General features: G+C 42.8%; 1 protein-coding gene across 5 annotated transcripts in view; it reads left to right on the top strand.

Annotated features, from left to right (window-relative positions):
- mast2 (microtubule associated serine/threonine kinase 2) overlaps positions 1 to 27,419 on the top strand; it is a 484,826-nt gene that overhangs the window by 333,986 nt on the left and 123,421 nt on the right. For 4 of the 5 annotated variants that reach the window (XM_051932693.1, XM_051932696.1, XM_051932697.1 and 1 more), the window contains 3 exons: positions 11,776 to 11,851; positions 13,893 to 13,913; positions 17,743 to 17,821. In XM_051932693.1, coding sequence (XP_051788653.1) covers positions 11,776 to 11,851; positions 13,893 to 13,913; positions 17,743 to 17,821 — 176 coding nt within the window. The remainder of the gene's footprint in view (positions 1 to 11,775; positions 11,852 to 13,892; positions 13,914 to 17,742; positions 17,822 to 27,419) is intronic. The other variant, XM_051932694.1, reaches the window with a different exon arrangement.

The following is a 27,419-nucleotide window of genomic DNA, read 5'->3' as shown; positions in this document are numbered from 1 at the left end:
GAGTAAACCAAGAGTAATGTGCACCCTTCATATCCTTGCTCTGGTAGTTCAGGAGTGCTACAGTGCATCCTCCCATTAACACAGACTCAATGCCAACAACTAAGACAATCAGTACAGAAGCTTGTGGTACCTTCAGTTCTTTGGAAATGACTCCCAAGTAGATGCTGGACTTATCGAGGTCCACAGTTTTTTTTTTCTATGGTCTTAGCTGATTTGCTTGGATTTTCCAAAGGCAGCAAGGCACCGACCTAAAGTTTTGTCTCTTAAATACAACCACAGGTGCACTCTATCCATATTACTAACCGAGAATGGTAAACCGGATGGCATGGACGCAGGTACACGGCCATGGGACCATGAGACGTACTGCGCAGGCGTGTACAGCGCGCATCTCATAAACCGCACGCGAAGTTGTATCCACCGCGCACGAAGGAGTCACGGCCCAAAAACGAAACAGCTCAACTGACGTGAATGAGAAATGAAGCAACAACGCGCCCATAGCTAACGACTAACGACACAGCCATACAAAAAAGAGGACTCTGCGCTGCAGCCCAGATTCAAACAGAAGAGGCTACGGAGGCCCCACAAAGTACGGAAGGCGCAGGCGTCCGCGCCATATTGTGAGTGGCACTACTGCGGAGTGAAGGCACAGGCGTCCGCGCCATATTGTGAGTGGCACTACTGCGGAGTGAAGGCACAGGCGTCACCGCCATATTGTGAGTGGCACTACTGTGGAGTGAAGTTAGGAATAATGTGCTGCTTGGGGCAACTAATGTATTTCAGGATACCCGAGCAGAGCCCCCTTCTCTCTCTCTCTCTCTCTCTCTCTCTCTCTCTCTCTCCCCTAACTAACTCAATGAAGACAATTGACCAATCAGAGGCTTCTAAGAGTCATGACATCAATTTCTGGAATATTCCAGACTATTTAAACAGGCATTCATCTCGGTGTATGGAAACTTACGACCCACTGAAAAACTGGTCTAGTAAATAAAGGCTGAAATTAGTCCGTCTCTTAGCTATTATTTTGATATGACAACTTATGGATATAAAGTTGATACCCTAATGAGTGTTTTTCAGCCGGTGGGTTACAAGTTCCTATAGTTTCTGATGGTAGGGGGTTACAAGTGGGTCACTGCTCTGACAATCATTCTCGTTTCTCTATCCCCACTATGACATTGCACTTGATTCACCAAGGGGGACAATTAGTGAGTCATAAAGGAAAAAGTGGGTCACGACACCAGAAAGGTTGAGGAACACAACTCTAATGGACTTAACCCAAAGAATGTACACTTACAGGCCACCTTTTGCTTTCAGAACTGCCACAATTCTTTGTGACATAAATTCATCAAGGTACTGGAAACATTCCTCAGGGACTATGGTCCATATTGACATGATGGCATCACGCATTTGCTGCAGATTTGTTGGTTACACATTCATGATGCAAATCTCCCGTTCCACCACATTCCAAAGGTGCTCTTTTGGATTGAGATCTGATAACTGTGGAGGCCATTTGAGTCCAGTGAACTCATTGTCATGTTCAAGAAACCAGTTTGAGATGATCTGAGCTTTGTGACATGGCGTGTTGTCCTGCTGGAAGGAGTCATCAGAAGATGGGGACACTACGGTCTTAAAGGGATGGACACGGTCAGCAACAATACTTAGGTGGCTGTGGCATCTAAATGATGTTCAATTGGTATCCCTCGCACCAATTACACCACCACCACCACTAGCCTGAACCATTGATACAAGACAGATTCATGCTTTCTTGTCGTTGATGCCAAATTCTGACCCTACCATCTGAATGATGCAGCATAAATGGAGATTCATCAGTACGTTTTTCCAATCTTCTGTTATCCAATTTTGCTGAGCCTGTGCGAATTGTAGCCTCAGTTACCTGTTCTTAGTTGACAGTAGTGGCACCCGGTGTCATCTCCTGCTGCTGTAGCCCACCTGCTTCAAGGTTCGACGTGTTGTGTGTTCAAGGATGCTCTTCTGCATGTTCTTATTTGAGTTAATCAGCTCGAACCAGTCTGGCCATTCTCCTCTGACCTCTGACATCAACAAGGCATTTTCATGCAGAGAACTGGCACTCACTGAGTATTTTCCCTTTTTCGGACCATTCTCTGTAAACCCTAGAGATGGTTGTGCGTGAAAATCCCAGCAGTTTCATAAACCAACAACCATGTCATTTACAAAGTCACTTCAGTCACTGTTGTTGTCCATTCTGATGCTCAGTTTGTACTTCAGCAGGTCGTCTTGACAAGGTCTACAGGCAGAAATGCATTGAGTTGCTGCTCTGTGATTGGCTGATTAGGTGTTTGCGTTAACAAGCAGTTGAACAGGTGTACCTAATAAAGTGGCCAGTGAGCGTATGGTGACATGATGTGTGGAGCTTGAAAGTCTTTAGCTGAGGTAGATAAAAGATGTCATTTTGCTTGACTTCTCGCTGAGGTAGATAGAAACTTTTGGCCTCAATGCTTTGTTTTACAAGTTTTCTCGTGTCGCTCTAAATTACATAGTGCAGTGACACTTTACTAGCTGCATGCATTTTCCTCCAGGTTCTGTTTGGTAAAATAATAAGAACAAAGAGCCCTGACTGAGCAGACGGAGTGGGACGCCTCTTTGCTGATGAGAACACTTGGGTGGAGTGGCCTTTGACCTGTCGGCTGTGTTTCTGCCCTCAGGCTCTTGAGACCGACATGCACCAAATTCTTATTGTCAGTTAAAACTTGCTCTTAGATTCTTCTTGATGCATTTATTTTCAGAGACATTCCTACTATTTTCTTTTTTCTTTTACAGCGTATAATTCTCAAACCTGCTTATTGCAATTCAGGGTCATGGGGGTCCCAGACCTGTCCCAGCAGTTCACCTACATTTTTCTCAGTACATTCCTTTATTACAGGACGTGGGCAAATTTGTTGGAATCCCTCCACGATTAAAGAAGAACCCACAATTGTCTCTGAAGTATCTTGAACCTGAGAAAAGTAACCGTCCCCCATTGTTTATTCTGTATTTAACCAAAATCAGACTTTAGGTTTTTTATTCAACAAAATATTTAAAATTATAACACAAATGGAAATGGTATGGATGGAAATGTAGGAAACCATAACCACATATTTTGTTGTGCAACCTTTTGAGTTTGTGTTCACTACAAACAAGCAATTCCTGGAGCTCTCCACGAGACTTCTGCACCTGTCCACAGGTCATTTGACCCACTGGTCTGGAGCAAACTGCTCCAGCTGTGTCAGGTCTGAAGGGGTCTTCTCCAGACTGCATGTTTCAGGTCTTTCCATAGACGTTCAATAGGATTCAAATCAGGGCTCATAGAAGGCCACTTCACAACAATCCAATGCTTTGTTCTTAGCTGTTGTTGGGGGCTTTTCACTGTGTGTTTTGGCTCCTTATCCTGTTGGAGGGTCCATGACCTGCGACTGAGACAGAGCTTTGTGACTCTGGGCAGTACGTTTCACTCCAGAATGTCTTGATAGTCTTGAGATTTAATTGTTGTCTGCAACGACTCAAGGCCCCCCATGCCAGATACACAAAACCAGCCCCCAAACATTGAGCGGGGAAAATAAGTATTGAACGCATCAACATTTTACTCAGTAAATATATTCCTAATGGGGCTATTGACATGAAATTTTCACCAGATGTCGGTAACAACCCAAGTAATCCACACATACAAAGAAATCAAAACAAGTAAGACCATAAATGAAGTTATGTGTAATAAAGTGGAATGACACAGGGAATAAGTATTGAACACATGAAGAAAAGGAGGTGCAAAAAGGCCTGGAAAGCCAAGAAAGCAGCTGAAATCTCTCAATGCTGATAGCCCCCCATCAGTGCAAATGAATATCAGCTGCTTATGTCCTAAGTGATGGCCTATGAAAAGGTTTCTCATTCCCAAAGTGTCATATAAGATGCATCTCATGATGGTTAAAAGCAAAGAGCTCTCTCAAGACCTTCACAACCTTATTGTTGATGGCATTGGTGACAGACATATCTCTAAACGTGTGAATGTTTCTGTGAGGACCGTTGGGGTTATAATCTGGAAGTGGAAAGAACGTCATTTCACCATAAACCGGCCAAGACCAGGCACTCCTCACAAGATTTCTGACAAAAGAAAAATCATAAGAGTTGTCCAAGAGCCAAGGACCACTCGTGGAAAGCTTCAGAAAGACCTGCAATTAGCAGGTACAGTAAGTAATGCACTCCACTGCCATGGCCTCATAGATAGATAGATAGATAGATAGATAGATAGATAGATAGATAGATAGATAGATAGATAGATATGAAAGGTACTATAGATAGATAGATAGATAGATATGAAAGGCACTATATAATAGATAGATAGATACTGACTATCTATCTATCTATCTATCTATCTATCTATCTATCTATCTATCTATCTATCTATCTATCTATCTATCTATCTATCTATCTATCTATCTATCTATCTAGTACCTTTCACATCTATCTATCTATCTATCTATCCATCCATCCATCCATCCATCCATCCATCCATCCATCCATCCATCCATCCATCCATCCATCCATCCATCTCAAGGGGAAATTCCCATACTCCAGCAGCAGCATACTGATAAAAAACAATATTAAATTAAAGAGTTATAACAATGCAGGTATAACAGACAATAACTTTCTATAATGTTAACGTTTACCCCCCGGGTGGAATTGAAGAGTCACATAGTGTGGTGGAGGAACGATCTCCTCAGTCTGTCAGTGGAGCAGGATGGTGACAGCAGTCTGTCGCTGAAGCTGCTCCTCTGTCTGGAGATGATCCTGTTCAGTGGATGCAGTGGATTCTCCATGATTGACAGGAGTCTGCTCAGCGCCCGTCGCTCTGCCACGGATGTCAAACTGTCCAGCTCCGTGCCTACAATAGAGCCTGCCTTCCTCACCAGTTTGTCCAGGCGTGAGGCGTCCTTCTTCTTTATGCTGCCTCCCCAGCACACCACTGTGTAGAAGAGGGCGCTCACCACAACCGTCTGATAGAACATCTGCAGCATCTTATTGCAGATGTTGAAGGACGCTAGCCTTCTAAGGAAGTATAGTCGGCTCTGTCCTCTCTTGCACAGAGCATCAGTATTGTCAGTCCAGTCCAATTTATTATCCAGCTGCACTCCCAGGTATTTATAGGTCTGCACCATCTGCACACAGTCACCTTTGATGATCACTGGGTCCATGAGGGGTCTGGTCCTCCTAAAATCCGCCACCAGCTCCTTGGTTTTGCTCGTGTTCAGTTGTAGGTGGTTTGAGTCGCACCATTTAACAAAGTCCTTGATTAGGTTCCTATACTCCTCCTCCTGCCCACTCCTGATGCAGTGCATGATAGCAGTGTCGTCAGCGAACTTTTGCATGTGGCAGGACTCCGAGTTATATTGGAAGTCCGATGTATATAGGCTATGCACACTCACCGTGCTGAAGAAAAAGGATGTTAAAGCTTGTTGAAACTTTGCTGCACAACATTTGGACAAGTCAATGAAATACTGGGAGAATAAATAGAGTCTGGTCAGATGAGAGCAAAACGGAACTCTCTGCTTGTAGTTTGTCTTTATATTTTTCAAAAAATTACAATTTTATTATTGTCCCTGTGTTTGAACTTGAACTTCTAGGACGGATATGTGCTATTCACTGACTTAGATTTAGGTGTTCAGTTATTGTTGCTGCCCTATTAGTTGAGTTAAGTTCAGGGTTTTGGATAGGGTTGGCCTGTTCTTCTATTTTTCAGAAAATATAAGTTACTTATTTTTCCAGAGGTTGAATTTGACCTTCCTGGACGGATGCGTGCCAATCACTGACTTAGGTTTAGGCGTTCGGATTACTGTTGCTGCCCGATTAGTTGAGTTAAGTTTAGGGTTTTGGATAGGGGTACATTATCTATACATTTTTCCAAAGCTATAATATTTATTCTTTTTCCGACGTTTGAACTTGACCTTTTAGGACGGATGCATGCTAATCGCTGACTTAGGTTTAGGCGTCCAGGTTACTGTTGCTCACCGAATGTTGGGGTTAAGTTCAGAGTTTTTGGGTAGGGATGGCCTGTCTATATTTTTTAGAAAGTATAATTATTATTTTTCCGGAGTTTGAACTTAAACTTATTTGGACGGAAGCGTGCTAATCCCTGGCTTAGTTTTAGGCGTCCCAGCTACTGTTTTCGCCTGGCTAGTGGGATTAAGTTCAGGTTTTTGGGTAGGGGCAGCTTGTCTTTATAAAAAAAAAATTTTTTTTTACAATTTTATTATTGTCCCTGTGTCTGAACTTGAACTCCTGTATTGGATGCATGCTGTTCACTGACTTAGGTTTTGGTGTTCGGGTTACTGTTGCTGCCCGATTAGTGGGGTTAAGTTCAGGGTTCTGGATAGGGGTAGCCTGTCGCTGTGTTCAAATCTCCTGGTTTGGTTTCTTCTTATTTATCAGACTGTTTTTCTGCATTGAAGTGTGTGTCTTTTTGTTGGTCACAATGCTGAGGAGACATTCAGATAAGAATTTCTTTGTACTCCGGTCAATAAACTGGAACAGTTACATAACACCATTGTTATTTTTCTGTTTGCAATTCCGGGCATAGAGCAGACTGTGCCATCAGCTATTGGGTTTAAAGTGGGTACCAACCCCTAAAGGGGTGCCATTGCGTCAAAGACACCCAGGTACACGGAATTCATTCAGATAGCACCAGATTTAAAGTTAGGACTCTACTGGCCAAACATTCTTAATGTTGATCCGAGCAGATTTTTACTGCCAATAAGATGCTTAATCTTAATAAATCTCTTACCGTCAACGGCCTCCTTTGTTCACACAGTGTTTTGCTTTTTTTTTTTATTCTTATTTGATGTCAGGATGTTTGTAGGCTCCTCCAGATTCTCAAGGGGATATAGATGTGGCGTGTGTTTGAAAGTGTGTTGAATCTTCCTCTTCATCTGGTTTGCTTTATTCAAGTCCTTTCCGCGGTGTTTGCTGTCAAACGCGCTCTATGAAATAAATTATAATGATGCATCAGAGCATCGCATGCTGTTTTGCAAATAAAAATAATAAAATACCAGGGCACGGAGGCAGCTCAGTCATCAGCTCCAGTGACCCTCATGGGGCTTCCTGCCATATCCTCGAGATGCGTGTATCAGGTTAACTGGCGGCCAAAAGTTGGCCAGATGTGGAGACTGGCAAGAGTGTGTGCCCTGCGATGACTGAATTGGAAGAGGCAGCTTTGAAAATGGAAGGATGAGGATGAGAGGAGTATTTTTTAAACTCATTTCTTGTTTGTTTAATGTTTACAGATTAACTCCCAAAATCCTTGTTTTTTTCTGTCTTTCTTTTGTTTATTTTTGTGCCTTTTTTCTCACTTCCCGACTTCTGCTTTTAGATAGCAAAGCGTTTTTTAATGAGGCTAATCAGGAGAAAAGACGTGTTCAGAACGTACCGGTTAAATGAACGACTGGGAGATTGTTAACACAGGTGACAACATCAAAACATTAAGCAAAAATCAAAGAGAAGAATTTCAAGAACAGGGACGTAAACAAGAGTACGCAAAAAATCACATTAAAAGTTTATCCATAAACTTGAATAACAAAGTGCTGCGTCAAGAGACCTTTTAACCTGAAACAATTTAATTTTTGGGGTCCCAGCCTCTGTTACCCCACCCACTAACCATAAGCCTTTCCTAGCGACAGAAATCCAAATCCTGCCAGAATCAAAATAGCGGCAGAAATGGTTCAGAATAAATTAGAACATCTAAATGAGGCACAGAAAAGCTGATTCTTTGACCTCAAAAACACAGGAAAGGAGTGTCTAACCATAGATAGTTGCCCCAGAAAAGGAGCCAAAAATGATCAAAATAATCCTTCCATGACATCTACACACCAAATCTCACAAATATAACCTGAAAAAAAATTTGGGAAAGGGATTGCAGTGACCCAATTTTAAAAAAATTCTAAATATTTTAATGTCTCATTTCAAAGTGTCCCATGACAATAAGAGTGAATCAATGGTGACAACAAAGTCTGTTGTGATATCTTCGAATAGCAAATCCCTTGCAAATGATTTTAATTTTTAACACGCATAACGATGTTCCGATCGATTGGACAGCAGTTTAAATCGGATGATTTTCACTTTAAAAGACTAGACTTAATCAGCAGCCATACCACATAAACTTCAGAACAGGTCGTCCACCTGACGCTAAGCCTGTTTGGGTCTGGCAAATAATTGGATGAAAGACTAGTCAGGAAAAGCCTGGGTTGCTGCTGGTAGAGGTGTTACCCTGTGGTCTGAATGTGGATGCCAATGCAGCGACAGGGGTACTGTCCTATAAAAAAGTCGCCGTCCTTCGGATGAGACAGAAAACTGAGGTCCTGGCTCTCTGTGGTCATGAAATATCCCTGGGCATCCTTTGTAAAGCGTCAGGTGTATTCCGATATCCTAACTAAACTGCCCGCCACGGCCTGGTCAGTCTGACCCCCTAATCATCCCCTGTCTCTAACTGGCTATCTCTCTTTTATCCATTCATCACCCACCAGCTAATATGTGGCGAAAAGTACTGGCGCAAAAATGGCTGCCATCGCATCGTCCAGGCTCCCCACTCACTATATAAAGAAATCTGAGTTGTGAGGAAAATGCTACATAAATGTAAAGAATTAATTAATTGATTATTGATCGTTAAATTGGCACATCAAAAAAAATTGATTTCTTTTCAGCATCTACTTTTCTAAGCTTTACGGTAATTTAGTTTTACGTGAGGTATTATGGTAGTTTATCTAGCGTACATCTGTGTTCGCTGTAATCTTCCCGTAAATGGAGAACAGCAAGGCAGACTTTACCAGAAAGAGGGAAGAAAGGAATATTAGCCTTCACATTAGAAGAAGTGAAGTAGAAAAATGAGAAAAGGAAATTGGAGAAGTTGAGGTTGAGTTTCCCCTTGGGATTAATAAAGTGTGTGTGTGTCTGTCTGTCTGTCTATCTATCAGATTTTAACAAAATTTATAATTTGGCAGGGCTGTCCAAACGTTTGCATTCCATTTAGCATATTTTTTGTCAAGGGAGAGCCCTCAACCCTGTAAATACTGAGAGAACACCGAGTCCTTTGCAATGTTAGGCCACACCAGGCCATGAAACTGCTTATCCATCACATGTCCAGTTACTTTTGAGCCTCTGAAAATGGAGGGACTCTGTGAAAAATGGCTGCAATTTCTTAAAGCCATAACTTTTTTAATCCCCATAAATGATTGATTGATTGATTGATAGATAGATAGATAGATAGATAGATAGATAGATAGATAGATAGATAGATAGATAGATAGATAGATAGATAGATAGATAGATAGATAGATAGATAGATAGATAGATAGATAGATAGATAGATAGATACTTTATTAATCCACAAGTGGAAATTCACAGACTCCAGCAATACCATACTGATAAAAACAATTTTAATTAAAGAGTGATAAAAACACAGTGCAAGTTAAAAAAATGCAAGGTGGAGAGTGCAAGGAAGGTATAACAGACAATAACTTTGTATAATGTTAAAACCAAACCCCCCCGGGTGGAATTGAAGAGTCGCATAGTTTGGTGGAGGAACGATCTCCTCAGTCTGTGAGTGGAGCAGGATGGTGACAGCAGTCTGTTGCTGAAGCTGCTATTCTGTCTGGAGATGATCCTGTTCAGTGGATGCAGTGGATTCTCCATGATTGACAGGAGTCTGCTCAGCGCCCGTCACTCTGCCACAGATGTCAAACTGTCCAGCTCCGTGCCTACAATAGAGCCTGCCTTCCTCACCAGTTTGTCCAGGCATGAGGCGTCCCTCTTCTTTATGCTGCCTCCCCAGCACACCACCGCGTAGAAGAGGGCGCTCACCACAAATGTCTGGTAGAACATCTGCAGCATCTTAATGCAGATGTTGAAAGACGCCAGCCTTCTAAGGAAGTATAGTCGGCTCTGTCCTTTCTTACACAGAGCATCAGTATTGGCAGTCCAGTCCAGTTTATCATCCAGCTGCACTCCCAGATATTTATAGGTCTGCACCCTCTGCACACAGTCACCTCTGATGATCATGGGGTCCATGAGGGGCCTGGTCCTCCTAAAATCCACCACCAGCTCCTTGGTTTTGCTGGTGTTCAGTTGTAGGTGGTTTGAGTCGCACCATTTAACAAAGTCCTTGATTAGGTTCCTATACTCCTCCTCCTGCCCACTCCTGATGCAGCCCACGATAGCTGAAAGTCTGTACTTCTGTCACATCTTGATTGCTTAATTTCACATCCATTGTGGTGACATACAGAGAGAAAATTACAAAAATTGCAAAAATGTCTAAATACTTAAAGACCTAACTGTATATGCTGAGTTCTGGTGGGGTTCCTGTTAATCAGTGCAGTTCAAATCTAATTTGGAGCCCCAGGCAGGGTAACGTCGTCCACTCAGTATCATCAGAGTTTGACTACCAGGTCTCCCTCGGGTGTACTTTCATTAATGCCGCCCACTCTTTTGTGCCCTTTTTGCCTTTAGAAATACAAATGGCCCCCCTTTATGCACGTACTGCAGACATTATTATAACGCTTCTGTTTCCCGAAGGGGAGTAATGGGGGTTAGATTTTTCCCTCGGTGTCTGGAGCGCACCTCTGAACTATCGTGAATGGTGCCCCTAACATAGCCCCCTGGCTCGCCTAATGGATTGACGGAGTCTGCTTTTGATTATTGCAGTGCCCTCGATTTTTACCATTTTACTGTTTTTTGGCCTCCCTTGTGAATTGTATATTTAGGACTTGTTTGCCACTAGGTTACCTGTTTCTGAAGGCAACTCCTTCTGTGCCTTTTGAGCTCCTCAGATGTTCTTCTGCTACAGAGTATTTTTTGTGCAATAAAACTTTTATTTTTCTAAAGTTTTCTTCATTTTCCCTTTTTTTTGGTTGATTGGATCCATCCACGTGTGAGGCTCTTTGCAACAGTTTGTGGAACTGTGAAAGGAGAAGCTCTCTAGTTAATGACAGCAAGACTGAAAGGTGCCAAAATTACAAACAAATCCATTAAACACCAACCAGAAAGTGTACCTTAAAGTGAATGCAGGGGTCAAAAGGCAAGTAATTAAATAAAAAAAAGAAAACAAAGTGAATTGAAAACAAACCATAATAACCAATGCTATGTCTCATTTGTTCAAACATCCTAAAGCTTCTATAAATCATAATTAGGTGGCTCTGCCTCCTTAGGCCCCACACACATAAGGCCGATCAGATGACAAAGAAAATCATCCATCTTTCCATCTTCCTAACCTACTTATCCAACAGTCATTGGAAGTGTGGCATGAACAACACCTGGGCAGGGCGCCAGTCCATTGCAGGGTGAACACACACACACTCTCGGGCCAATTGATCTTACCTGTGTGTCTTTGGATTGTGGGAGGAAGCCCACAAGGACACGGGAAGACCTTGCAAAGTCCACGCAGGGTGCCGCTCGGACCCGTGCCCCTGTCTTCTTACTGCAAGGATAAAACACACACGCTCAGCCTGTCTTCATGTCTGTCTCTCGGTAAGTGTGCAATAAAAGCCATCAAAAAGCAGAAGCTATAGTGCGCACCCAGGCATCGTATGAGAACTTTCCAAAAGGTGACGGAGCCTTGCACGGCTCAGTGGCTTTGCCGTCACAATCCCGCGACCAGGGCGTCAGTAGTCCCACCACTGGAAAGTTGAATCCTTCTCGTGCCAACTTGGGTTTCCATATCAGGTGGCGTCAGCTGTGCCTGCATGTGACTAACCAGATTATTTTTCTTCTCTGTTTCTCCTACAGGCAGCAGCCCTCTGGACAGCCCCAGGAACTTCTCACCAAATGCTGCCGCTCATTTTTCTTTTGCCCCCGCTCGCAGGTACGTGTCTCCAAACCCCCTTTTTATCTTCCTCCTCCTCCTCAAGGCATTGTGTTTCATAGCTGCTAAAATCGTGCATCAGCTTTGAAAAGCCTGTTGATTTGGAGAGTACTGTAGTGCATGAGCACAGGCTTGTCTGGAATGGCACATCTGCTCATCCAGGTGTTTAATAGCCGCCATTAAAAAGCACACACACCTCCTAGGTATGGATCAGGTGGAGCAGCATCTCCTAGTTACACACCCCAGTCACAGAGGCACAGGGCCAGTGGCTTAACCTGGCTGGACAGGTCAGGTGAGAGACGACAAAGAACAGGAAACGTCTTCATGACAGGCCATTTTGAGCTTTCCTTTTTCTAGTCATAATTAGGTTATGGATACCCCATGAGGACTATGAGATGAATGGCTGCAAGCCATACTTTTTAACACCTCAAAATTCAGGTTAGCAGTTTTTTCCCCTGAAATGTTTTTTTTTTTTTTTTGTTAATGGGTGGCATTGTTTGCTGACTGGGTTGGGTGGGTTTCCCTTCTTAATTGAAATTAATTTTATTGCCAGGCTGCATAGCTACTAGAAGTTTCTCTTGATTTCATTTCATGCACATAATAAGTTTGTGAGTTTTGTTTACTGGTTCATCTCCTCCTTACTCCCCTCCCTTGAAGATTAACACACACACGGACACACAGTGATCCAGTCCAGTCTTGAGTGGTGCCAACTGCCAGACCCTCTCCCATATTCCACATAAGGTTCTCTACATAGCGATATACTATCACTAGCACTAACAAATATGGCGGGGGTCCTCGTGACAAACATAACAGCTCAACTCATTTGGTCATGTGCAGCTTTTTAACCAAATTATGTCTTGCTTTTACTGCAGTCGTTCTAATTATTGTAGAGCGACCTCAGTAGCCTTGATGAATCCAGTCAGGACAGAGCTGTTTGCCCAGGTCGACCATTAGCAGCCAAACACAAGTGGTGTTAAACACAAGCCAACCCAGAGCACGATGGAGTCTGCACTTTCAGAAATCTTTTTTTTTTGCCTTTCCATATTGACGTGACCTGCTGTCATTTTCAAAACGTCTCTGGCTCTGGAGAGCGTTTTCAGAATTATTCATTTTTATCAGTTGAAAACGCTGGTTAGTGTGGACGAAAGGCAGCAACTGTGACAAATGTCTGCCTTTTTTAAACGAAAACACAGTGTGGACAGGACGTAAGTTAGCAAAGCACATGCACTGTTATTGGATATAGGGCGGAGTGGTGGCTCTGAGGCTAAGGATCTGCGCTGGTATCCCGAAGGTTGCCGGTTCGAATCCCCGTCACTGCCAAAAAGAGATCCTACTCTGCTGGGCCCTTGAGCAAGGCCCATAACCTGTAATTGCACCAGGGGCGCTGTACAATGGCTGACCCTGCGCTCTGACCCCAAGGGGTATGCGAAAAAACTAACAAACACAGTTGTAAGTCGCTCTGGATAAGAGCGTCTGCTAAATCAGCGGTTCTCAACCTTTTGAGATTCAAGGACCACTTAAAAAATGTGTGTCTCAGCCACGGACCACTACTGATAATTTTTAAAATACAGTACATGCAATTCAGGCTTTGCTCGCGGACCACCAGGCAAATGTCCGCGGACCACAGGTTGAGAACCGCTGTGCTAAATGATGTAAATGTAAATGTAAAATGTAAATTGGATGTGCACTGGTGCCACCTAGAGGAGACTTAGTGTATGCACTTTGTAACACAACATAGCTTAATCAGGCAAGTGAGAGCAACCCAGCAAGTGCAGTAATGTGCTTTTGAAAACAATCCGTCTTACCTAAACGGGGATTATTTTAGATTCCGTTTGACTTGGTAGACCCAATACTGACCTGATTTCACCACGTGAGAATGGTAGAGTGACACTCATTGCCACATTTTTAATGAGTTGGGAATGTGGAACGAATTCTGGCATGTCGGCCTTTTCTTGCGGGTGCCAGTCAGCTGGTCTCGAGTTAAAGACCCATGCCAGGTGACTCTCACTCTCATTAATGTTGTGTCATTTCTTCACTGCAGTCATGGGCACAGAGCTGACAGGTAAACCATCTCATGGCACCCGATGTCTATGAGTGAGTGAGTGAGTAAGTGTGCCAAGCACCACAATGCAAAGATGGACAGCACAATGGGTCACCCAGAGTCACATAGTTTTGATGAGCCAGTCCTCTATGGCACTGTTTGTAGGCTACTCACCCTTTCACTCACCAGCCACCGTTTAATCATCTTAAGATAGTGAAATCAGCAGGGATCCATCTCTCATTTATATTGTGACTTTTCACAGGTATATGTCGCAACCCACGAATATGATGGGCATGACATGCACCTGAACTCCAGCCAAGTTTATGTAATATGAGCAAACCCTTCCACAGGGATTGGAGTGCCAGCTGGCTTTTTTAAATTTGTAATGAGTGCCACGCATTGATCAATCAAAATTCTTGATTTGTTGTGGCACCCTTGGTACATGTCGCAGTCACAAAGTGCATAGACAAAACCCACAAGAACTTTTAATAATGTATGGCAGCTAGCTGTCAGTGCCCATACAGTCATGGCCGAAATTATCGGCACCCCTGGAATTTTCCCAGAAAATGCACCATTTCTCCCAGAAAATTGTTGCAATTACAAATGTTTTGGTATACACATGTTTTTTTCCTTTATGTGCATTGGAACAACTAAATAAACAGAGAAAAAAAGCCAAATCTGACATCATGTCACACAGAACTCCAAAAATGGTCCGGACAAAATTATTGGCACCCTTTCAAAAGCATATGATGCTCGTTTGAACTCACCTGTGGCAAGAAACAGGTGCTGGAAATATAGCAATCACACCTGAAGCCAGTTAAAATGGAGAAAAGCTGACTCAACCTTTCTGTTGTGTGTCTGAGTGTGCCACACTAAGCATGGAGAACAGAAAGAAGAGCAGAGAATTGTCTGAGGACTTGAGAACAAAAATTGTGGAAAAATATCAACAATCTCAAGGCTACAAGTCCATCTCCAGAGATCTTCATGTTCCTTTGTCCACTGTGCGCAACATAATCAAGAAGTTCACAACACATGGCACTGTAGCTAATCTCCCTGGACGTGGACGGAAGAGAAAAATTGATAAAAGACTGCAACGAAGGATAGTCCGAATGGTGGATAAACAACCCCAATCAACTTCAAAACATATTCAAGCTGTTCTGCAGACTCAGGGTACATCAGTGTCAGCTCGAACTATCCGTCAACATCTGAACAAAATGAAATGCTATGGCAGGAGAGCCAGGAGGACCCCACTGCTGACACAGAAACATAAAAAAGCCAGACTGGAGTTTGCCAAAATACACTTGAGGAAGCCAAAATCCTTCTGGGTGAACATCTTGTGGACAGATGAGACCAAGGTAGAGCTTTTTGGTAAAGCTCATCATTCTACTGTTTACAGAAAACAGAATGAGGCCTACGAAGAAAAGAACACAGTACCTACAGTCAAACATGGTGGAGGTTCTAAGATGTTTTGGGGATGTTTTGCTGCCTCTGGCACTGGATGCCTTGACTAGGTGCAAGGCATCATGAAATCTGAAGACTACCAAAAGATATTGGGGCGCAATGTAGGGCCCAGTGTCAGAAAGCTGGGTCTGCGTCAGAGGTCATGGGTGTTCCAGCAGGACAATGACCCCAAACATACCTCAGAAAGCACTTTGAAGACAAAGCGCTGGAGAGTTCTGAAGTGGCCAGCAATGAGTCCGGATCTTAATCCGATTGAACACTTATGGAGAGATCTCAAAATTGCTGTTGGGAGAAGGCGCCCTTCAAATCTGAGAGACCTTGAGCAGTCTGCAAAAGAAGAGTGGTCAGAAATTCCATTGAGAGGTGTAACAAGCTTGTTGATGGTTATAGGAAGCGCTTGATTTCAGTTATTTTTTCCAAAGGGCGTGCAACCAAATATTAAGTAGAGGATGCCAATAATTTTGTCCAGCCCGGTTTTTGAGTTCTGTGTGACATGATGTCAGATTTGGCTTTTTTTCTCTGTTTTTGTGTGTTGTTCCAATGTATATAAAGGAAATAAACATGTGGATATCAAAACATTTGTAATTGCAACAATTTTCTGGGAGAAATGGTGCATTTTCAAGGAAAATTCCAGGGGTGCCAATAATTTCGGCCATGACTGTATGTGTTTATAACCAAGTAGCTGTAAATATGCAGTTGTTTGGACACCCCACCTCATCAACGCCCATCTAGTGATAATTTAAAAAAAGCTAAAGCAGTAGCATCCTCATTAGGCAAATTGTTTATCCCATTCCTGAACACGGGGGCTCAGTTACCTGCCAGTGCCAGGTGGTATCACTAGCATACCCACACTCAGGGTGAGGTTGTCTGTCTTTTGAAGCATGACGGTGCTGAGTGTATATGTGCATGCTGAGTTCCATATGCTGCACCCCATGGCACACACTGCGGATGTCACTTCCACCCAGCTCTGAATCTCACAGCTTACAGCTCCAATCGATCTGTTTGCAAAGGTGATATGGTGGGCAGATGGGCAGACAGAGGTGTGATTGCTGAGGAGGGATCAGGCAGGGGGAGCTCACAGAAAACATAGGTAGAGTCATGATGGTGAGAGACCACTGGCACAAGGGAACGTGAAGGGAATGGGGATTGTCCGCCCCCCCAGTGCAATGCAGTTATGTTATGGAGTATAATGTGAGGGGGAAGACCCTGCTGTGGAAAAAGGGTGGAGGGCTGTAAATGTTGTGGCCTTGATGTGGCTGCCAATGAGGGTGAAGGTTTGACAAAGTAGAGGAGAAGCAGGGCACTCATAGCAATGTGGTGGGAAAAAGAGCAGGAGAAGGAGAAGGCAGCTTTGGAACCAGGTGAACAAGGAACCATTTATTATTAGTAGTATTAGTATTAATATTATTTATGACTAACACCTTTATCCAATGGGCCTTCTAAGATCAGGTTGTGTTACAACTGTTAGCATTATTTTTTTTGGCGGGGGGAGCAATGTCATCAATGAGGAATTGCTCAGGGTCTCATTCCGTTCTGTTTCTTGTCCTCACACTGAGAGGCTACTGTGCCCTCCACTGATATTGGCACCGTTGGTAAATAAGAGGAGAATGGGCTGTGGAAAAAAAAAGGAGTCTTCAAGGTTTAGATATGGAGTTTCCTTCAAGACAACAACAACATTTATTTCTACAACACATTTTCATACTAATGGTGTGTAGCTCAAAATGCTTATTTTTTTATGAAACAAAAATAAGATTAGGCAATACTAAGTAACAAAGAATAAAGTAATTAATTAAATAATTCATTCATTCATTCATTTCATTTATATAGCACTTTTCTCAGTACTCAAAGCACTATCTACACAGGGAGGAACTGGGAAGCGAACCCACAATCCTCCACAGTCTCCTTACTGCAAAGCAGCAGCACTACCACTGCGCCACCTGTAAGGTCCAATGGACAAAGATGACAGACAAAAAAAAAAAAAAACTCCAAAAGGGCAGAGATAAAAAAAAAAAAAAATCTGCAGGGGTTCCAAGGTCAAGAGACCACCCAGCCCCCAAGTGGGCCGGGATCTTCACTGGTCTGTCCAGCAGTGCCTCACCTTAACTCAGCTCTTTGGCTGCCCCTTTGTTCTTTTGGAGTAAAAATAAGTGACATCCATGGTGTGGCCTTTGCATGTTTGTGTCTTGCTGCATGTCTGATTGCCAGGCTGCCCCCTACCCCACCCCATGCATTGATTCTTCCGTATAGCGCCTCTTCCATTATTTCACTTGTCCCTCGCCGCTTCAGGAGGAGAACTGTCTGTTTTGCCTCATAATAGCCAAATGTCTAAGGAATGTTCTGGACACCAAAAGGTCCAATGAAGTTTGTGTGTGTTTGCTTCTAACTACAGGACCGATGGGCGCCGCTGGTCTCTGGCATCTCTGCCCTCTTCAGGCTATGGCACCAACACTCCCAGCTCCACAGTATCGGTGAGTATGAAACAACCAGTAAATTCAACTCTTTTAGGGCAGATATCGACAGGAGGGGGCTGAGGGGGTCTGTCGACAAAAGTCGACATCTAGGGGTTGAGGGAGATAATCAGCTGTAAATGGCGACAAAACTCACCGTTAGAGTAAAGGTAGGCCCTCTTTGCTTCAGAAAGAGCCAGACAGGCTGACTGAGCGCCACTTTCCTGCAACGTACGAGGACAAAAAGTACAAACCTGACTGGTGTTGTGTGCGGCAACAGACAACTGAAAAGGAGGCACCAGTGCAACACATATATTGTAAGTACAGTAGTGCGATAGATAGATAGATAGATAGATAGATAGATAGATAGATAGATAGATAGATAGATAGATAGATAGATAGATAGATAGATAGATAGATAGATAGATCTGAAAGGCACTATATAAAAGATAGATAGATAGATCTGAAAGTCACTATATAAAAGATAGATAGATAGATAGATAGATCTGAAAGGCACTATATAAAAGATAGATAGATCTGAAAGGCACTATATAAAAGATAGATAGATAGATAGATCTGAAAGGCACTATATAAAAGATAGATAGATAGATAGATCTGAAAGGCACTATATAAAAGATAGATATAGATAGATAGATAATTTATTAATCCCAAGGGGAAATTCCCATACTCCAGCAGCAGCATACTGATAAACACAATATTAAATTAAAGTGTGATAACAATGCAGGTATACAGACAGACAATAACTTTGTATAATGTTAATGTTTACCCCCCCGGGTGGAATTGAAGAGTTGCATAGTGTTGGAGAGGAACGATCTCCTCAGTCTGTCAGTGGAGCAGGACGGTGACAGCAGTCTGTCGCTGAAGCTGCTCTTCTGTCTGGAGATGATCCTGTTCAGTGGATGCAGTGGATTCTCCATGATTGACAGGAGTCTGCTCAGCGCCCGTCGCTCTGCCACAGATGTCAAACTGTCCAGCTCCATGCCTACAATAGAGCCTGCCTTCCTCACCAGTTTGTCTAGGCGTGAGGCGTCCTTCTTCTTAATGCTGCCTCCCCAGCACACCACTGCGTAGAAGAGGGCGCTCACCACAACAGTCTGATAGAACATCTGCAGCATCTTATTGCAGATGTTGAAGGACGCCAGCCTTCTAATGAAGTATAGCCGGCTCTGTCCTTTCTTACACAGAGCATCAGTATTGGCAGTCCTGTCCAATTTATCATCCAGCTGCACTCCCAGGTATTTATAAGTCTGCACCCTCTGCACACAGTCACCTCTGATGATCACGGGGTCCATGAGGGGTCTGGTCCTCCTAAAATCCACCACCAGCTCTTTGGTTTTGCTGGTGTTCAGGTGTAGGTGGTTTGAGTCGCACCATTTAACAAAGTCCTTGATGAGGTTCCTATACTCCTCCTCCTGCCCACTCCTGATGTAGCCCATGATAGCAGTGTCGTCAGCGAACTTTAGCACGTGGCAGGACTCCGAGTTGTGTTGGAAGTCCGATGTATATAGGCTGAACAGGACCGGAGAAAGTACAGTGCCCTGCGGCGCTCCTGTGCAGCTGACCACAATGTCAGACCTGCAGTTCCCGAGTGGCAGTGCATGCGACTGGCTGCTTTGAGTGTTATCGCACTTTGCAGGACTTTACTGTGTAACGTTATTATGTGAAATCACATAGTATGCAGGCTCACACGATATGCAAGACAGTGACATTTGTCAGAAAATTTTTTTTTGTTGATTGAGATGTTAAAACATTACTTTGTGTTCTTTTTTATTTAAAAAAAAAAGTTTTTGGAAAATATTCAGCCTTGGAAAAATAGAAGCAAACAAAAAAAAAATCAGGCTGTCAGTGTAATTGTTATGGCTTATTAGTGTTATTTATTTTTTGGTTATGTTGTCAATTGTCTACTGATTTTAACTGACCTCTTTTAGTCATTTGTTGTGAAGAATTTTATTTTGCTAATTATTGCAGTCATGGGCAGCACGGTGGCGCTGCTGCCTTGCAGTTAGGAGACCCGGGTTCGCTTCCCGGGTCCTCCCTGCGTGGAGTTTGCATGTTCTCACCGTGTCTGCGTGGATTTCCTCCCACAGTCCAAAGACATGCAGGTTAGGTGCATTGGTGATCCCTAGTGTGTGCTTGGTGTGTGTGTGCGCATGTGTGCCCTGCCCAGGATTTGTTTCCTGGGATTGGCTCCAGCAGACCCCCGTGACCCTGTAGTTAGGATATAGCAGGTTGGATAATGGATGGATGGAATTATTGCAGTCCCCATGTCATTTTTAACATCAATGTTTTTTAGTATCGTAATTACCATTTATGGGACGCCATCTTGTGGTTTTGTCAGCCACCCCATTGAGTCAGTAACGTAAAGATCACTGTGTACAAATTCAGTGGCAATAACACATGGAATTATCTGTTGATGGTGTTGTGGAACACATGGACGGTGCTGGCATCCCAGCAGGAATGGATGGCATCCCTTTACCCAGCTGTTCTTCCATCATAATAGAAGAGCGACATTGATGAATGGGCATGGCTGGGACTGGACCTGTGCTCTGCCTTAGCTTTGTGGCAGAAATAAAAGATAGCCAGAGGGGAACTGCCTTCCAAGACCAGGTGTCCCTCTTTTATGGCTCTGGTTTGGACACCCACAGGGCTGCATGGGAGTTGTTCTGGAGCAGAGGTCGCCAACTCCAGTCCTGGAGGACCACCGTGGCTACAGGTTTTCATTCTAACCCTTTTCTTAATGAGTGCCCTGTTTGTTGCTGCTAATAAACTTCTTTTGAATTCATTTTAATTGACTTGCTCTGGAAGACTCAGACCCCTTAATTGTTTCTTTTTCCTTAATTAGCAGCCAAACAATAATGAGATACAAAATGAACCAAAACAACTGGTGTCCATCATAAAATATCTGAAAATAAAGAAAGATGAAGGTCTCAGGAATGTCGATCTACTCAGGTCCCCAAAACATTTTAACGGAGCTCTTAGAAAGAGAAAATCAACAATTTCAGAAATGTCTGCTAATGCACCACGAGAACAGCAACACGTCCTGGAATTAAAGAACGGGTTTAATTAACGACAAGAATTGGCACCTCATTAAGCAGCTGGTTGGAGTGAAATTAGTTGGAGTGTGAGGTCCTGACTTAGTTGGTCTTCTCTTGGCTCCCTCACTCCACGTTTCATTTCTATTTGGGTACCATTTAAGGAAAGAAATGAATCAATTCAGGGGAACAAATCTTAAAAAACATGTCAATTAAAATGAATTCACATAAAGTTAATTAGCAGCACAAACAGGGCACTCATTAAGAAAAGGGTTAGAATGAAAACCTGCAGCCACGGTGGTCCTCCAGGACCGGACTTGGTGACCCCTGTTCTGGCGGGATCCCTGTTGGGGATGCCACCTCGTTTCTTAGCAGTTTGGCTTAACCCAAAAGTGCTTCCTGGGTGCAGCCCGGTCCATCAAAAAAAGACGTTGTTCTGCCTCACCCATGTGAGTCACAGACATTTAGAGCTCGGTGCAGTTATCATCTCCTAGTCCTTTTCGCACTCAGGGTAAAGTTGAAGGATGTTGAGTGCTCACCACAGTCAGGCCCAAGGGGTGGCAACCATGAACACAGCCATCAGCGTAGGGATTTTGAAAATACCATGAAGTTGAGATTTGAAGGTCCCTAAAGTCCTACTCTCCACCACACTACTTGGTCACTTGCTCTACAGTACATGTCTGTGGTTCTTCATGTGGACAAACAATTTCTAATGTTTGTGTGAAATCCGCCCTTAATATGTTTTCAACACTAATTCCCTTCATAATTCTAAACACTTCAGTCATGTCACCTCTTAATCTCTGTTCTCTTAAATTGAAAAGGTTCAACATCTTTAGTCTGACCTCATAACTCATCCTCCGCAGTCCTGAAATTGGCCTAGCCGATCTCCTATGGACTTCTCTAGCACTATCTGTTTTTTACTGTTAAGTATGTTACATCCGGCCACGAATGGAGACTGTAACATTTTGTATTTTAAAAAGATTAAGAATAGTGTGCGTCATATGAAGCAACATTACATCAGTCCATATGCTTAGTTCATTGTGTACATTTTTTTTTATAAACCTTTAGCACCAGTGAGTAAACACTCTGTTAAAGTTAAATATGTAAAGTGAATATGTATGGTTACTACATTTGATTACATCTTGCCTGAAGAAGGGGCCTGAGTTGCCTCGAAAGCTTGCATATTGTAATCTTTCTAGTTAGCCAATAAAAGGTGTCATTTTGCTTGGATTTTCTCTACATTCATAATGGCTAACACGGTACAACACCCTAGTACTACATTTCTAAGAAATATAATTGTACAGTTCTTATTAGATAATTTAAACTAAGAATATTTAATGTATTAATAATGTTTATAATTGCTATTACTGTGTTACACCCAGGCATGGACAGGTGGCAGACGGTTTAGTATGTTATGCCGGCCATGGACAGACGTCTGACATTTTGTCCCTTTATGTAAAGATTAGTCCAGTGGATCGACTGGAGTTCATCAAGAACTGGAGACAGTGGTTGTTAAGAGTACATTTCACACAAACATTAGGAAGTTTTTATTTACACACATGGCGTAACTGACCAAGTAGTGTGGTACACGGGAGGACTTTGGGTCTGATTAATTACTTTCACCTTCAAAGCTCAACTTGATGTTATTAAGTAGATAGGACTTGCAAGTTTTGTTCATATAAATTTCCTGTTCTTCTAAAAAAAAATTTTGTTTCTTGTATAGTGCCTTTAACAGAGTACAACAATATGTTACAAACCATATTAAATTTGCTGCATAAACTCAAACTTCACTGCGCAGAGTAAAAGCGGGTACTTTCATTTGAATTAGCAATATGAAATCGATTAAAAGTAAGATGGAGATATAACCAGTTGGCAACACAGAAGATCTAAAGATCAGGAACCCCAAGTCAGGCAGAAAGATGCCTGTCATGGCGTAGGCCAGCTACAGTTGCGCTTGAAAGTTTGTGAACCCTTTAGAATTGTCTATATTTCTGCATAAATATGACCTAAACATCATCAGATTTTCACTCAAGTCCTAAAAGTAGATAAACAGAAACCAGTTAAACAAATGAGACAAAAATATTATACTTGGTCATTTATTTATTAAGGAAAATGATTGAATATGACATATTTGTGAGTGGCAAAAGTATGTGAACCTCTAGGATTATCAGTTAGTTTGAAGGTGAAATTCGAGTCCGGTGTTTTCAATCAATGGGATGGCAATCAGGTGTGAGTGGGCACCCTGTGTTATTTAAAGGACAGGGATCTATCAAAGTCTGCTCTTCACAATAATAATAATAATAATAATAATAATTCTTTGCATTTATATAGCGCTACTCAAAGCGTGTTTGTGGAAGTGTATCATGGCACGAACAAAGGAGATTTCTGAGGACCTCACAAAAAGAGTTGTTAATGCTCAACAGGCTGGAAAAGGTTACAAAACCATCTCTAAAGAGTTTGGACTCCACCAATCCACAGTCAGACAGATTGTGTACAAATAGAGGAAATTCAAGACCATTGTTACCCTCCCCAGGAGTGGTCAACCAACAAAGATCACTCCAAGAACAAGGTGTGTCATAGTCGGCGAGGTCACAAAGGACCCCAGGGTAACTTCTAAGCAACTGAAGGCCTCTCTCACATTGGCTAATGTTCATGTTCATGAGTCCACCATCAGGAGAACACTGAACAACAATGGTGTGCATGACAGGGTTCGAAGGAAAAAGCCACTGCTCTCCAAAAAAAACATTGCTGTTCATCTGCAGTTTGGTAAAGATCACGTGGACAAACCAGAAGGCAATTGGAAGAATGTTTTGTGGACGGATTTGACCAAAATAGATCTTTTTGGTTTAAATTTAAAGCGTTATGTTTGGAGAAATGAAAACACTGCATTCCAGCATAAGAACCCTATCCCATCTGTGAAACATGGTGGTGGTAGTATCATGGTGTGGGCCTGTTTTGCTGCATCTGGGCCAGGACGGCTTGCCTTCATCGATGGAACAATGAATTCTGAATTATATCAGAGAATTCTAAAGGAAAATGTCAGGACATCAGTCCAGAAAACTGAATCTCAAGAGAAGGTGGGTCATGCAGTAAGACAACGACCCTAAGCACACAAGTCGTTCTAACAAAGAATGGTTAAAGAAGAATAAAGTTCATGTTTTGGAATGGCCAAGTCAAAGTCCTGACCTTAATCCAATCAAAATGTAGTGGAAGGACCTGAAATGAGCAGTTAATGGGAGGAAACCCACCAACGTCCCAGAGTTGAAGCTGTTCTGTACGGAGGAATGGGCGAAAATTCCTCCAAGCCGGTGTGCAGGACTGATCAACAGTCACCGGAAACATTTAGTTGCAGTTATTGCTGCAAAGGGGGGTCACACCAGATACTGAAAGCAAAGGTTCACATACTTTTGCTACTCACAAATATGAAATATTTGATCATTTCCCTTAATAAATAAATGACCAAGTATAATATTTTTGTCTCATTTGTTTAACAGGTTTCTCTTTATCTACTTTTAGGACTTGTGTGAAAATCTGATGATGTTTTAGGTCATATTTATGCAGAAATATAGTAAAATTCTAAAGGGTTCACAAACTTTCAAGCACAACTGTATCTGGGTCCTTCTGGGCATTCTGTCATGTTACAAGTTTGTGTCAAAGTCACATTGAAATAGTCTCTTCTAATGCACAAGTTATATTTTCTGCATCCTACATGCAGCACATCTTCATTTAACTTATATAAATGAGATATTTCAGTTTTTGATTTTTAATAAACATGTTTTCACTTCATCATTATGGGTTATTGAATGTAAACTTATGGGCAAAAATGTCAAATTTGTCCATTTAAAATTAAATATACAACACAATAATGTGTGTAGAAAGTGAAGGGGTCTGAATACGAGTTCTTCCTGAATCATCTGTAGCTCACTGTGAGTACGGCACTTGCTTACATACTGGTGCCACCTAGTGGAGGCGATCTACATATGAATGTCTAAGCCAGGACTGTCAAGCTCAGATCCTGGAGGGTTGCAATGGCTGCAGGTTGTCTTTCCAGCCACATCCCAATTATTACCCAATTGTTGCCTCTAACTGAACCGACATCTCGTGCCTTCGTTTTAATTGGCTTGCTTTTTAAGACTCAGAACTCTTTCTTTAAGCATCTTCCTCTGGGGTCTTACACTCGGCTCATGGAGAGCCTCCATTTTCAATTAGAATCCAATTCTTGCAGTTTATGAACTCCTTTATTTAACGCTATGGCTTGTAAGTGCCCTCATTCTACCAACACCAGACATTTTGAAAGTGGTTGTTTTGGAGCGCACCATCAAATGTTTTCTTGACCAGAACAGACCCCTATGTCTCAAACCTTCACCACATTCTTTTCAAATATATGGACCAAAAGATTCAAATGGGGGAAGTTAGCTGATCATCTGTTATCTCCTTTTGCATCTCATTATTGTTTAGCTTCTGGTTAAGGAAAAAAAAGAAACTCTCAAGAGTTCTGATTCTAAAAAAACGGCTTCAGTTAAAATAAACGCAAAGTAAATCTGCTCCATTAGCAGTTGTTAATGGTTAATAATTAGGAAAAAACTGAAAACCTGCAGGCTTTGCAGCCTCCTGGGATCTGAGTGTGACAGTCCGGTCTAAGCTGAATTTCACCAAGCGCTGCTGAATATTTGGCTTTCTTTAGACTCCAATGTCTTGTTACTGAACAGATTTCATCTCGTGAGGATTGGTGATCGACTTTCAAGAAAACCCAAGCTGCAGCTTCCCAAGAGGATTCTGGCATTTAGCCTCAGTTTCCATGTGCCCATCAACCAAACTAAAGTTGAAAGGCCCAACATTTAACTTATATGTATTTGATTAGCAGATGTTTTTACCCAAAGAGACTTAGAAACGAAGTCAACATAATCAATTAAACATCATTCTGGGGGCTGTTTGGGAACAATTATTACAGGACATGGTGACAAAATTGATCATCACAAGAGAGTTGAGTTAGAAAACCCTAACAACTAACATCAGTTAGACAGAACTTCAAGAACAAGAGAGTCTTTTAAACACTGTGATCACAGTGAGGAAGTCAGCAGTTTGGATGGAGGTGGGCAACTCGTTCACCCTGCTGGAGCTACACGCTAAAAGAGTCTGGATTGAGATATGATGCCATCATCAGATGCCATTCTTTAGCAGACCTGAGTAGCCAAGATAGAGTAGAGCATGTGCACTATGAAGATACCACATGGGCTGGACCAGCATTGTAGCCAGAGCCTTACCTAGATGGCAGACAGGCATCCTGACCAGGGAAGAGAGAGGAACCAGACCATGGCCAGAACTGATGGACAGACAGTCCACCAGAAGTGGAAGAAGTCGCTGGGGACTTTCTGTTCCCCCCAGACGCTAGGTGGCAGCAGAACTCTATGACGGTACCCATTCGGGAACCAGCAGAGAATGCTGGGAGATGTACTCTGGCAATACAACCCTGCTGAGGACTATGGGTGCCGCAAGGGGGCACTATAGGAAGATACGCTCCCCAATTTATAGGACTTCCATGTGACCAAAAAGTCCTTCCATCGGGCAATCGCCCTGGCAGCAGAAGTACTCTCTGATGTATACTAATAAAAGGCAAAGCCCTCTCTGACTCACTGAGTTACTCATCACTAATTCTCCAACTTCCCGTGTAGGTAGAAGGCTGAAATTTGGCAGGCTCATTCCTTACAGCTTACTTACAAAAGTTAAGAAGGTTTCATTTTGAAATTCTACGCGTAACGGTCATAACGGTCGTCAACATCCGCCATGTTAAACTTTCTTATTTATGGCCCCATCTTCACGAAATTTGGTAGGCGGCTTCCCTGCGCTAACCGCAACCGATGTACGTACTTATTTCAGTGGTATGACGCCACTGTCGGCCGCCATATTGAACTTTCCAACGGTCTTTGTTACTTATGGGCCCATCTTCAAGAAATTTGGTACGCGTGTTCCCAACGCTAACTGAATCCTACTTACGTACATATATACGTCCACAGCCTGCAGCTCGGTCGCCGTGTGAGGCGGCGTTGGGTCCCCCATCCCCACGCCTCCCACGTAGTTGGCTGGCTGCCTATATAAGGCCGTCCGTCGCTCCGGTCTCTTCATTCCCTTCCTTGCTTCGCCACGGTATTCACGTCTCCCTGCTGATAACTGCAGCCTTTTTATTTAATCCACGGCTTCGCCGCTGTTTTATTGTTCGTTTATTACGATTATAGTTATTGTGTAGGTATTTTAGACTTAATTTACATTGTTCAGGTAACCATTTCCTTTATCGTTCCAACCGTACCCCCATTAACATGTCTATCGAGGTGATCACCATCGATCAAAGAACTATCACTTACCGAGTGGTTTCCATGCCCGGAGATGGCACCTGCCTTTTCCATTCTCTGTGTTACATATTGCACGGCCATATCAGGCTCACTGTTGATATCCGGAGGAACATTGTGTCTTACGTATTGAATGACTGGGACAGGTTCAAGGTGTGGACTGATGACGATACAGGAGATAATTATATTACACAGGAGCACTAGAAGAGTGAAATGCTTAAG

Source organism: Erpetoichthys calabaricus, chromosome 10 (assembly GCF_900747795.2).
Source record: "Erpetoichthys calabaricus chromosome 10, fErpCal1.3, whole genome shotgun sequence".
Lineage (NCBI taxonomy): Eukaryota > Metazoa > Chordata > Cladistia > Polypteriformes > Polypteridae > Erpetoichthys > Erpetoichthys calabaricus.
This window is presented reverse-complemented; position numbering and strand designations above follow the sequence as displayed.